Consider the following 14,252-nt stretch of genomic DNA (forward strand, 5'->3'; position numbering starts at 1 on the left):
AAATTTTAAAGTCAAAGGAAAAAAAGGTACACGACATATGAAGGAATGACAATGGGATGACAATCTGAGTAATCATCACCAATAAAGCCCTAAGAACATGGAACATCTTTAAAATGCCAAAAATTTGATAGTTCGTAAAGATGTTAAACATATGCCTACTTCATGAAGTAACTCCACTCATAAGTATTTACTGAGGAATAAAAATATATGTCTGCAAAATGACTCAAAAAAGAATGTTTATAGCACTGTTGTTCACAATAGCTCTAACAATATATATAACTCTTAACTACACCAACAAATCAATAAGCACAATTATATACATTATATATAATCATATAAATTAAATACAATGTGTGTATATACATATACAATGGAACACACCTGAGCAACAAATGATATATGGAAAAACATGTATGAATACATGCATAACTATGTTGCATAACACAATCAGAACACAAAATACATACTATGTAATCCCACTTGCGTAAAATTTTTAGAAAATGTAAAACTGACTTATAGTAATAAATCTGTGGTTACCTAAAGGAGGTGGGAAAATGTACAAGAGAATAAGGATAAATTTTGATATAACTCTTTCCTAATATTCTTAATTTCTTTGTGTTTATATGCTTTAGGTTTGTCTCTTGTAAGCATTCTACAGCTAAATTTTGCTCATCTTCCTTAATTCATAATGTTTTTTAAACTGTTCAGTTTAGTCCATTTTAACTTACTGCTATAATTGATACATCTGGAATTTTTTTCTGACATCTTAGTTTATATTTTTTTATTTACCTTAACTATTATATGCTTTTATCCAGGCTTCTATTGTTTTCTTTGTATTTTGACTTCTTTTGTTCTACAAATTGTATACTTTCTGCTTTATTTATCCTTAAATGTTTAACGTACTCATGAATTCTAAACTAATAATCTGTTCTCTTTCTCTAAAGAGTACAAGAACCTTCAAATGTTTTAATTAAAGTCATCCCCTTCTCATTAGGGATGTTATTGCTACCCAATACTTACATTCACCTTGTTTCTTTTCCTTCATCAAGCAAATTAGGTATAAGTTTTATAAAATTGTTGCTTATTTAGCTAAATATACATTTACCAAGTTCTTTATTAAATATCAAAACTTTCTAGTGGGTTCAGCTTCTATCTTGCTCAACTAAATTTTTAAAATCTATATAGGTGAGCATCTGTTCAGATTACTATCTAGCTTTAATAATTGCTATCATTCATATTTGCCTGGTACATCACTGTCCATCCTTTTATTTTCACCTCTTTAATTAAAAATCATGTAGCTATCACTTAAACTACTGAAAAATTCATTGAGAGTTTAACTGGTGAGTGTAAACCATTTATATTAATTTTAAATAATACTTGTTTCTGGCATTTCATTTCATGTTTTTCATTTATTTCACTCTTTCATTTTTTTCCTTCTTGATTTTCACTTTATAAGGTCTCTTATGCTACCTTAAAAGATAAAAATTGTTATTACTGTGGTTGTCCTTAAGGCACACGTTCAATTTATTTAATTATACTGATTTCCTAAACTTGAAAAGATTATGTTAATTCAAGAGCAGTAGAGCTCCCCGCTTTCCCTTCAGTTTTCACCAAAATGCATGCCAGTATCTTCTATATTTGTCTCTGTATACCATCTGCAAGCAGTAATTCTGATCATATACAATTTTTTATTTTGGATATTCTTAGTTTCATGAAAAATAATCTCTTCTAGGCATTTACTTGTAACTTGTATCAGGCTTCATAACGTAATTAAACATTTTTTATTGGAATAAAAATTTCAAACAGTTAAGCATATATATGTTAAATGTACAGTTAAATAAGTTTTGCTAAATGCATTCACCACACTAATAACCACCAAAGGAAGATACAAAACATTTCCATCATCACCAAAGTTGCCTTATGCCCCTTCTTGGACAATCTCCCACACTTACTTATGGGTAAAGACAATCACTAACTTGCTCTCCACACAGATTGGCTTGTATTGACTAGAACTTTATACAGATGGAATAAAACAGTATGCTTTGAGGATAGGCCTTCCCTTAGCATACCACTTTAGAGATTCATACGTAAAAGTCTTTTGTGAATATATACTTTCATTTCTTAGGTAAATAACTGAGATTTGAATTCATGAAACATATGGGAAAAATACGCTTATCTTTATAAAACTGACAAACTGTTTTCGGAAATAACTGTACCATTTGACAGTGCCAAGAGACAGTATGAGAGCTCCAGTTGCTCCACATCCTTATCAGTTCGTATTTCAACTTCTTACATTTTAGCCACTATAGACGTATTAGTGACCTAATTAGTCAGATTACAATTTGCCTTTCCATAATGAATAACAAAGTTGAACATCTTTCATGAGAACACAGATAAATCTTCTTTTGTGGAAGTGTATGTTCAAATCTTTTGCCCATTTAAAAACTGGCCTGTTTATCTTATTATTGTAGGAGTTTTTATATTTTGTTTTCAAGTCCATTATCAGGTATGAATATTACAAATTGTAATAAATACTGTTTCGCAGGCTGTGGTATGTTTTTTGTTTTCTTAATAGCAGTTAAGAAAAGTAGTTTTCAAATTGGCTAACTTTACCAATTTAATTTTTTCCTTTTATATTCATGCTCTTATGTCTCATCTAAGGAACTTTTGCCTGTCACAAGATTACAAAAATTTGTTTCTCAGGTTTTCTTCTATTATAAGACAAATTTAATAGTTTTGGTCCTTACAAAGAGCTGTATGACACATTTCAAAATTAACTTACATGTATGATATAAGGGTCAAAGTTCTCTTATACCTTATGGATATCCAGTTGTTCTAGTGCTATTTGTTTAAAAGACTGTCCCTTACCCCCACTAAATTATCTTGGTGCCTTAACAGAAAATCAACTGACTGTGTATGTGTAGATCTACTTCTGTACTTTGTATTTGGTTCATTAATCCATTGATCCTTAACACCAATAGAACAATGTCATGAATATTTTAGTCTTAAAATCATATAATGTAAATTATCCAGCTTTGTTCTGTTTAAAAATTGTTTTGGACAGTCTGGGTATTCTACATTTCTCTATAAAGTTTAGATTCAGCTTGTTAATTTCTACCAAAAAATCTGCTATTATACTTATTGGGTTGAATTCAATCTATAGATCAATCTGAGAGAGAGCTGCATCTCAAAAATACAAACATAAATATGTATCTCTCTTCATTGTATTCTTCAATTTCTCCTAGTAGTGCACAACTCTTAAACATATTTGTTAAATTTATCCCCAAGTATTTCATGTTTCTGTTAATTATCCACTGCATATTAAATTACTCCAAAATCCAACACTTTAAAACAAGTTATCATCTCATATAGTTTTTAGAGGAACAACAATTCAGGAGTGGCTTAGCTGGGTGGTTCTGACTCAACATGTCTCAAGAGGTTGTATTCAAGCTATCAGCCAAGGCTGCAGTCATCTCAACATTGGAATGAAGGATCCACTTCTAAGGTCACTCACATAGTTGGTGACAAGCCTCAGTTCATACTGAGTTTTGGCTACTCACAAATAGCATCTTGTCTCTCCAAGAGACAGTGATTTCAGAGAGGCCTAGCAAGTAAAGCAGTACCCCAGAAGGAAATTGCAGTCTTTTACAGAAATCGTAAAAGTGACATACCATCATTTTTGCCATGTGCTTTCTGTTACACAGACCAACTCTTGTAAAATATAGGAGAGGACTATAAAAGCTTGTGACATCTAGGAGGCTGGCTGCCATAGATGTACAGTACATGGAATTTGTAAATCATTTTCTAAGTGCTCATGGCTAGGATATTACAATTTTCTATAATTACTTGGTATCCCGTAAAAATGTTAAACTCACTTTTTAGTTTTAAGAGCACTTTTCCTTAAATAGGAAGTGTGATTCCTTCACACTTCCTATATTAATGAATTTGTTGACTACTTCTTTTCAATCTATGTACAATTTCTTTTTGTTGCCTTTTTGCACCACCTGTGACCTTTAGCAAATGTCAAATTTAAGTGGCAAAAGATGTCTTTGCCTTGTTCTTAATGTTAGGGAAGAAGTATTCAATCTTTCACTAATAACTATGGAGTTTGCTGTAGGATTTTCATGCATATTCTTCATAAAGTAGAGGAAGTTGGTCTCTATTCCTAGGCTACTAAAAGTTTTAAAATAGAATGAGCGTGGTATTAAGACAAACTTTTTCTCCATCTACTGAGACAATCATATGTGGCTTTCTTTTTATATGGTTAACATGGTCAAGCCAACCTTTCTCATCCCTGGAATAAATTCCATGTGGTCTTCATGTATTATTCTTCATGTATTATCTTTAATATACTGCTGAATTCAGCCAGCTATTATTATTTCTATATCCACCATTACGAAGTTATATTGGTCTATAGTTTTCTTATAATGGTTTTGGTAACAGAATAATAACACTGGCCTCATGAAATGATTTGGATAGTGTTCCCTTCTCCTGTTTTTTGAAAGAGTTGAAGAGAATTGGTATAATAGTCATTTCTTAAATAAAATTACTAATGAGCCTATCTTGGCCTAAACTTTGTGTGGGGGGAAAATTTTAGTTTAGAATTCAATATTGTAAAAAGATACCGCACTATTCATATTTTCTATATTTTCTTGGGTTGATTTTAATAACCGTTGACGTTCAAGGAATTTTTCCATTTCACGTAAGTTGAACTGATTGCCATAAATGTTCATAATCTCTTTGTCAAACTTTTGATTTCTGTAGCATATATAATTGTGTCCACTCTTTCATTCTAGGTAATAGCTTTGTGTCTTCTCTCACTTTTCTAGATCAGAACAGCTATAACTGCACTGTCCAATACAGTAGCCACTAGCTATATGTGGCTATACAAACACATTAAACAAAATTAGAACTTCAGTTTCAGCTGCACCAGACACAGTTCAGGTGCTTAACAGCCACATGTGGCTAGTGGCTACAGTACTGACAGTGTAGCTGGAGAACATTTCCACATCGCAGAAAGTTCTACTGCACCATGCTGGCCTAGAGATTTATCAACTTCATTGTTCTTTTCAAAAAACCAGCTTTAGGCCGGATGTAGTGGCTCACATCTGTAATCCTAGTACTTTGGGAGGCCAAAGCAGGAGGACTGCTTGAAGCCAGGAGTTTGAGACCAGCCTGGACAACATAGTAAGACTCCATCTCCACAAATAAAATTTTAAAAATTAGCAGGGCATGGTGGCATGCACCTGTAGACCCAGCTACTTGAGAGACTGGGGTGGGAGGATCACTTGAGCCAAGGAGGTCAAGGCTGCAATAAGCCATGATTGTGCCATTGCACTCCAGTCTGGGTGACAGAACGAGCTCCTATCTCTAAAATATGAAACAAAACAAAGTAAAATGGTGGCATGCACCTGTAGTCCGAGGTGCTTGGGAGGCTAAGGCATGAGAATCACTTGAACCCGGGAGGTGGAGGTTGCAGTGAGCCAAGATCATGCCACTGCACTCCAGCCTGTGTGACAAGCCAGACTCCATCTCAGGAAAAAAAAAAAAAAAAAAGTTTTATTTACTTTACTTCCTTTTACTTATTTGGAGTCTAATATGCTCTTTTCTTCCTAGCTTAAGGTGAAAGCCTCAATCACTGATTATTTTACCTTAGTTTTCTAATTTAAGAATTTAAAGCTGTAAGTTTTCTCCTAAGTACTTCTTTATTTGTATTCCCTAAGTTGTAATATGTTGTTTCCATCATCTTTCAGATCAAAAAACTTCCAAGTTACCCTTATGAAATTTTTTCAACTCATTAGTTACATATACATTTTATTTTTCAAATATGTGAGGGTTTCCCAGATATATCTGTTAATTGATTTGCATTTAATTCCATTTTGATCAGACAATCCACTAAACTTTCAATCATCTGAATGACCATCCTGATACCTGAGGTTAGGGACATTAAAGTAGGCACTGTCAGCATGGTGAGGGTAATTTAGGTGGAATAAGCCCTCAGCCCTTCCCTGGCAATTGCTGATCCTTCATCTTGCTGATGCACATCATATTCTCAATCATCCCAAACAGGACTGAAGGCCAAAAGAATGGGTTCAAATTAAAGTTAGATTCTTCTTTTCTACCCCTGCTCTCCTTCTGCCATCTGATTCCTTCTTTCTAGGGCTCCTGTCATTTCTGGAAGTGAGCTGTAGCTCATGCTCCCCAAAACTTCTATTTTTCCTCACTCCTCTAATTTCCTCCCTGAGAAATTTCAGAGAAGAGCCACTTTGGAGAGAAGGTGAGAGCACCAGAAAGAAAGAGAAGGAGGAAAGGCCACAATACCTTTATGTCTTAATATTGAAGGTCACACACTGTAACTTCTGCCACATTCCATTTCTTGGAAGCAAGTCACTAAGTACAGGACATGCCTTATGAAGGGGGCAGTATCAATTTGTGGACATATTTTAAACCACCAAAATAATGTCAGATTTTTTACTTTAAACAGTCATTTTTTTAATTAAGAGAAGCCAAGAAAATATGTGTAGTCATTTATATTTTTATACATATTTATTAGTTCTGCCTTCTTTATTCCTTCCAGTAATTCATGCATGTATCAGCAAACTAGAGTCCATGGCCTAAACCAAACCCACTGCCTGTTTTTTGTATGACCTATGACCTATGAATGGCTTATATAGTTTTTAACTGAGGAGAAAAAGGAGAACATTTTTGTACCATGTGAAAATTGTTTGAAATTTAAGTATCAGTGTCCATAGTAAAGCTTTATTGGAACACAGCTAAACTCATTTATTTATGTATTGTCTATGGCTCCCTTCACAGAAGAGATGAGTAGCTGCAACAGAAACCATACTGGCCTACAAAGCCTAAAATGTTTGCTGTCTGCTTTTTGCAGAAAAAATTTGCCAACCCCTACTATAGACCCAAGTTACGATCATGGGGTGATTTCCCTCGAGCCTGAAGAATTTCTATTATCATTTTCCATATAATACATATGTTGACAAATTCCCAGACTCTGTTAGTCTGAAAATGTATTTCACCTTCATTTTTGAAGGATACTTTTGCTACATGATAACAGGACATTGTGGATAACACATCATAGCAACAGTGGATACTGTTAGGTTCTTCTGAAGATTGTTAATTTTTCTTCTGTCAGTTAATCTGTCTGGACTCAAACTGCAAATACAGAAATTCTGGCTCAAATTTTTTTTTTTGGGGGGGGGGATGTGACATATTAAACATGATTTTTTGACACCTTTTGGCCTCCATTATTTTTACTGAGAAGTCAAGTGTTAATTATCTCATTATTCCCCTGTATTTAATATGTATATCTTTTCCAGGCTGCTTTCAAGATTTTCTCTTTATCTTTGACATTTTAGCAGTTTATCTATAATGTGCCTAGGTGTAGTTTTCCTTCGTATTTACCCTGCTTTGTGGTCACTGATCTTCCTGGATCTATCTGTAAGCTAGTATTTGTTTGTTTGTTTTGAGACAGTCTTGCTCTGTTGCCTAGGCTGGAGTGCAGTGGTGTGATCTCAACTCACTGCAACCTCTGCCTCCCAGGTTCAAGCAATTCTTGTGCTTCAGCCACACCAGGAGGCTGGGATTACAGGCGTGCACCACCACACCTGGCTAAATTTTGTATTTTTAGTAGAGACAGGGTTTCACTATGTTGGGTGTTTTTTTGTTTTTTGTTTTTTTAACCAAATAAGGGATGTTTTCTGCCACTGTCTTCAAATAATTTTCAACCCCTTTATCTCTCATTTCCTATGGGACTCCAATTAGGGCAGAAAGACTTCAGTTTTTCCCACACAAGCTAATAAGCACAGGCAGAAAATTTCCTCAGTTTTTCTAAAAAGCAGCAAACTTGCATAGCTCAGCTATTATAGTTATGTCTTTCAAGGATTATCTCTTATTTGATTTCCACTTTTTTTTTTTTTTAAATACGGTTCCTGGGGTCTTCCCTGCATACTCACAGCAGTCGCCAGGGATATGGGCAGAGTTCATACTTTAATTTGGGTTTTAGCCCTTTAGCAGCTCTCTCAGTCCCAGGATTTTCCTCCTAAACCCCAAGCTGCTCTGAAAGTCTTCTAACATAATAAGCCAGTATGGTGGTGGTGGTGGTTGTTTTCTATCTCTGAAACTATGCAAGTTAGGAAACCCCTTGTATAAAAAGCTACAAATTCACAATTCTTACCCACTGCTTTACTACCTTTAAAGAATAAACTTTTCCCTACTTTCTGCCTACTTTTGGTCTTTTTCCAGTACTTTCAAATATTTGGTTATTTAAAAAATTTTTTTCCAGGTTTTATCACTGTTACTTGTGGGAGGATTCATTCACCTCACCAATTCACCACTACCTAAAGCTGGTAGTTCCGTTTTTTTTAAGAACAATTTCCAAAACTTGAATCTACAGTTTTACATATAATAAAATTTATAACGTGATACCTTTTTATAATTAGTATATTGCTAATACTATAGTGGAAAATGGAATAAATTACATAAAATAATGGAAGAGCTCCAACGTCCACAAAAGTAGAAATTTGCAAGTGAACACACATAGACACACAATTTCTTCATGCAGCCTATGCTGAAACTGGTGCCCTCCTATTCAAGATCCATATGTAGCTGGCATACAATCAGGTCTGGGGTTGTCAGGCTGGGTCATGAAAAAACAAAGCAAATAAACCATTTGCAACTATTTAAGAGTTAATAGAAATTAATTTAAGTGCTCCAAAATGTTTTATAGACTATTTTAAATAATGTCCCATGGATTAAAAGACAGAATAGGAAGATGAATAACTGGAATGAGGATTTGTTACATTCCTCTTAGAAACAACAGCAACAATTAAGAATAATTTTAAGGATGTCTTTTTAAAACAAAACACTTACCTTTGTTCCTCTTAAAACGAGAAAATACTTTAAATACTGTTTTTCAAAATACATTACACACTTTTGTTTTAACCAAGACAGCAATGGCAATTGAAAAAGAATCCACAACATTTGCTCTTAGGAATTCTACTTATATTCTCCTCTCACTGACAACTGGATAGTAAAATTTCATGGAATTTCAACCAGAAAACTGTGAAATTAGCAAACTAAATCAGTGGTAATTTATTAAAAGCTCAGAACAGATTATGTAGGTCCATTATACGCAAATTGCTGAGTTGTCTTTGAGTATTTTGAAGGATCCACTTATTCTCACAATAGCAGTGCCTCAATAATAGTAATCTTACAACTGGCAAAAGAATCAATTTTCATGCAGAATGAGTACAACAAATAAAGAGCAAGAAAGGAAACGGAGACCAAGGGCATCTTTTCACACCAATTTTATAAAAAAGCAAACAAAAAAGAACATGCACCATGATTCTGTTATTCTTCCTCAAGCCAAAACATTAATGCGGTGGTTTTGCTCTAAACCAGACATAGGAAAGGCTGGCTGAAGCACTGCAATCAAACTAAGTGGATTTACCAATGATACACAAAAATAACATTTGCTAATGTTGAAATTTCAAGCATAAGCAAACACAAAAATCATCCAGATTTAGAAAGGGCTATGAGAAAACTTTTTGGGAATGCTGAATATATTCATTATCTTGACTCTGGAGATAATTTCATGGGTGCCTACATACGTCAAAACTTACCAAATTGTTGTCTTTGCATTCAGTTTTTTACTTCAATTAGACCTCAATAAAGTTTTTTTTTTTTTTTTTTTTTTTTTTTATGAGCAGGAAAGAAAACATTGTTGATTCCTATCCATCACTTGGCTACTTGAAAGACAAATAGAAACCAATCCAGTGACTGTAACCAAGTATAATTAACAATCCAATGATCACAGGCAAACAGAAAAGTCACCAAAGTTAAAAAAGTATATCAGTATTTTCAAAAGAAAGTACTAAAGACTCAATAGAAATATTCAAAGACTGCTCAGAGGTTTATGGAGGCCATGTTGCCCATACAATCTATATCCCACCCTGGTGTAGGATGCTCCTGGTTTCCATTTCCAAATGGATATGTGATAACAGTTTATCAGGATTTGTAGCCTTACTGTACTTCTCTTCCTTGCATCTCTGCAGAATCTCTAAGCTCCTCTGGTGGACTGGGTGTTGGAGAAAGCTAAAACTATCCATACTTTTCAAAATTGCACATGGCGCTGTATCATCATGTCCTTAGGAAGCAAAAACAAAAACAAAAAAAAAAAAAGGAGAAAAGAAAAAGACATTATATAAACCCAAACCAACAGAGAATCAAGGACAATGCTGCCAACTATTTAAGGGTGTATAAAAATGTATCAAATAATAGAGGTTATATGTGAATGTCCAATTATTTTGAGGAAAATGCTTAAAAATAACAGGAAAAAATACAGGCATTTTTCAGATATTCAAAGTGTCCTTTTCAGTACTCAAAGTATTGTTAGTTAACACCATACTAGAAATTTCTCAATACAAGCAAAAATGCAAAAGCAATTTGTATGATTTATTTTTTAAAAGAACTTATTTTTATCAGGTCTCAAATATAATTAACATATAGTTGGCAACACTGATGGAACCCCAAAGAGAAATATACCCAGAACAATTTACTTAAACAATTCTTTCACAAATCCTGCAATTAACCACACTTGTAGGAATTCCAACAAGTGTGTCAATAATGAAAACATGAAGAAAAGCACCATAGAGCAGGAAAGCCCAGCAGCACTTCTGTACTTATAAATTTGAAAACAAAGCTGAAGACTCTGTACCTCATTATCACTTCTTAGGAAAATAGGATAGAAATCAGCTACCAGTGAAAAATAGAAGAGAGCACATTCAAGTAAAGACCAAAGCCCCAGATTAGTGTTATTTAAAGTGAGTACTTAGGAAATAAAGTGAATGGGAGATGAGTGCCATAAATATTAGCAATAAAGAGTTTCCAGGCTTTAGGGTGGTGGTTGTGTAACATTTATTCAGAGATCACCTCTAGAGTTAGGGCATAATGTTCAAATTTAAATAAGTTTGCTTTTAAAAAACAAAGTACATAATAATATAGAGGCAAATTAAGTAACACATTAAAATGAACTAAAGTTCTATTACTGCATTTTACTGTATAATTAGGAATGAGATACAACAGAACAATCTTTGGAAAAATCTCATAGCAGAATCATTTTAAAAGTTAAACAGTCTCATACTAATTCAAAGAGGTTTGTAGGGCATATTTTAGTCTCATTCTAATTCCCTAAATTGGATTTATATATCCAGAGAATAGGCAGCCATATTTGGCAATGGAGAGGGAATCTAATACCATAAATCATGTAATATTATACACAGAAAACAGGCTTTTAAAAAATAAAGTGAATTTGAAATATTTTTCATAATAAAAAGTAACTAAACTAATAAAATACTATATTATTTGTACAATACGAAAAGTCAATAGGTACAAAGATTGAATGTTTCAAAAAGAGAAGTATAACCAAGCTTAACATCATTTCTTACTCAAAAGATACCTCGATAAACATACTCTATTCTCATTATTACCAGTAATCCCCCCTTGATGGATTGCTTGGAGAAAGAATGCTTAGGCCTTAAACTCCACTGCACTTGGTTTGGCAGTCAGCTGAAGGGGACCAGTTGAGGAAAAAACACCCAGTGAGTTCTAGTCAGACTCCATTCAAATTGTAAATTGAAGAAGTTATCACTAAACAATCATGCCTTTCAACAGCTAATCTGATAATCTGCTAGTCAACAATAATTCAAGAATATTATGTGTTAAAGTATTCTGTATAAGAGCTCAGGATATTAAAATACACTAAATTATTATGTGGAGTTTTAAAAAATCAATCAACATTACTACAACCACGAAACTATTTTCTATTTCATCTAATAAACTGTGGCACTGCCATTTAAAAATGGGTATTTTTGTATCTGTGACTGCTTTGTCTCACCACCATGCCTAGATTAGTTTCTTTAACCTCTCTCCTGTTCTTTCATTCTGCTTTCTATACCTTTTTACAGTTTTGAACGTTATTTTCCAGACTGTGACATAATTTCTCCATCTTAAAGTGATATTCCCTGTTTGTTTTATGTACCAAACCCCTGCCAAGGTAGTTTGGTTTCCTAGGATGGTTTATATTTTCAGTGGGGATTCTTTTCTGAGGAGTCTCATCAACTGTTTTTTTGTTTTGTTTTGTTTTTTGAAATGGAGTCTCACTCTGTCGCCAGGCTGGAGTGCACTGGTGCAATCTCGGCTCACTGCAACCTCTGCATCCCGGGTTCAAGCGATTCTCCTGCCTCAGCCTCCGGAGTAGCTGGGACTACAGGCACACACCACCATGCCCAGCTAATTTTTGTATTTTTAGTGGAGATGGGGTTTCACCATGTTGAGCAGGATGGTCTCGATCTCCTGACCTCGTGACCTGCCTGCCTCAACTTCCCAAAGTGCTGGGATTACAGGCATGAGCCACTGTGCCCGGCCATCATCAACTCTTTTTTCTTTTTTTTTTTTTAAGATGGAGTCTTGCTCTGTCGCCCAGGCTGGAGTGCAGTGGTGCGATCTCCGCTCACTGTAACCTCCGCCTCCCAGGTTGATGCCCTTCTCCCACCTCAGCCTCCCGAGTAGCTGGAACTACAGGCGCCAGCCACCACGCCCGGCTAATTTTGTTTTTGTATTTTTAGTAGAGACAGGGTTTCACCGTGTTAGCCAGGATGGTCTCTATCTCCTGACCTTGTGATCCGCCTGACTCGGCCTCCAAAGTGCTGGGATTATAGGCGTAAGCCACCGCACCCGGCCTACTCATCATCAACTCTTAAAAGAGATTTATTTAGTATTTGCTTATGCTAGTTGCTGGACTGGTTGTGATGATAATTTCTTAGTTTGACATTATGCACCAAACACACAGTATAAATTCAGACCCCATACTCATATATGGTGCAGATGTGGGGCATTGATTTTTTTAAAGGTAACTTCTTTTTAACCTTATCTAAGGCCTAACACAGATTGCTAAGGCTCCTCATTTTTTCTTACACAGGACCAGCAATTTTCAATAATTTTTTTAGTGACAGAAAAGTTCCATAACTTTGAAGGACTTGGACTATGTAACAGAGGCTCAATCCCAGCTCCAAAGTATCATTCATACCTTAGGCAATATCTTTGGCCCTATAAAAGTTTCTGTAATGTCAACTCAAAGGCCTTAAGGCCATTTTTTAAAGCTATATTTCACAAACATAAAATAACGCTTTTCTTAAGTACTCAGTTTGATGAATTTAAACAAACGTTTACATCCACAAAATCCTGAATCAAGATAGAGAACATTTCTATCACCCCCCCAAGTTATTTTATCTCCCTTCCTATCAATACTACCCTTGCCCCTGATCCCACCAGAAGTAATCAAGTTCTGATTTGTCACAATTTATTACCTTTTTTTTTTTTTGAGATGGAGTTTCACTCTTGTTGCCCAGGCTGGAGTGCAATGGTTCAATCTCAGCTCACCACAATCTCCACCTCCTGGATTCAAGCGATTCTCCTGCCTCAGCTTCCCAAGTAGCTGGGATTACAGGCATGCGCCACCAAGCCCGGCTAAATTTTTGTATTTTTAGTAGAGACAGGGTTTCTCCATGTTGGTCAGGCTGGTCTTGAACTCCTGACCTCAGGTGATCCACCCACCTTGGCCTCCCAAAGTGCTGGGATTACAGGCGTGAGCCACTGGGCCCAGCCATGTTGTCTGTTCTTAAACTAAAGAAATAACACAGCATATATTCTTTCATATCTAGCTTTTTGCTGAGGATTTTTTGTGACTCATTCATTCTGAGTATCAGTGGTTTGTTTCTTTTCATTGCTGAGTAATGTTACATGGTAGGAGTATATCACAATTTGGTCATCCATTCTTCCACTGATGAACATTCAGGAACTATTATGAATAAAAGCACTTTAGAATATTCTTTTTTGTATGTTTGTAACAGTTTTATTGAAATACAATTCACCTACTAAACAATTCCTTGATTTAAAGTATACAATTAAATGCTTTTAGTATAATTCATGAAGCTACATAAACATTACCACAATCAATTTTAGAACATTTTGATCATACAAAAAGATACTCACACTCTCTATCATCCTCCCCATCTCTTGGCTCTATACCTGACCCTCTAGCCCTAGGCAAACACTAATCTAAGTTCTGTCTCTACAGATTTGCTTATTCTGGACAATTCACATAAATGGAATCATACAATATTCCATTTTGTAATATAGAGTATTGTATGATTCCATATTACAAATACGGAAACTGT

General features: G+C 34.9%; 1 protein-coding gene across 30 annotated transcripts in view; it reads right to left on the reverse strand.

Annotated features, from left to right (window-relative positions):
* The window catches only part of MYO9A (myosin IXA), a 297,950-nt gene that overhangs the window by 118,610 nt on the left and 165,088 nt on the right, over positions 1-14,252 (reverse strand). For 13 of the 30 annotated variants that reach the window (XM_054667756.2, XM_054667767.2, XM_054667757.2 and 10 more), the window contains one exon: positions 10,043-10,162. The exons of 5 other annotated variants lie outside the window; for them this stretch is intronic. In XM_054667756.2, the coding sequence (XP_054523731.1) occupies positions 10,043-10,162 (120 nt within the window). Of the gene's footprint in view, positions 1-9,967; positions 10,163-14,252 lie in introns of all 30 variants that reach the window. 12 more of the 30 variants (XM_054667748.2, XM_054667747.2, XM_054667752.2 and 9 more) reach the window with 1 other exon arrangement.

This window comes from Pan troglodytes, chromosome 16, assembly GCF_028858775.2.
Source record: "Pan troglodytes isolate AG18354 chromosome 16, NHGRI_mPanTro3-v2.0_pri, whole genome shotgun sequence".
NCBI lineage: Eukaryota > Metazoa > Chordata > Mammalia > Primates > Hominidae > Pan > Pan troglodytes.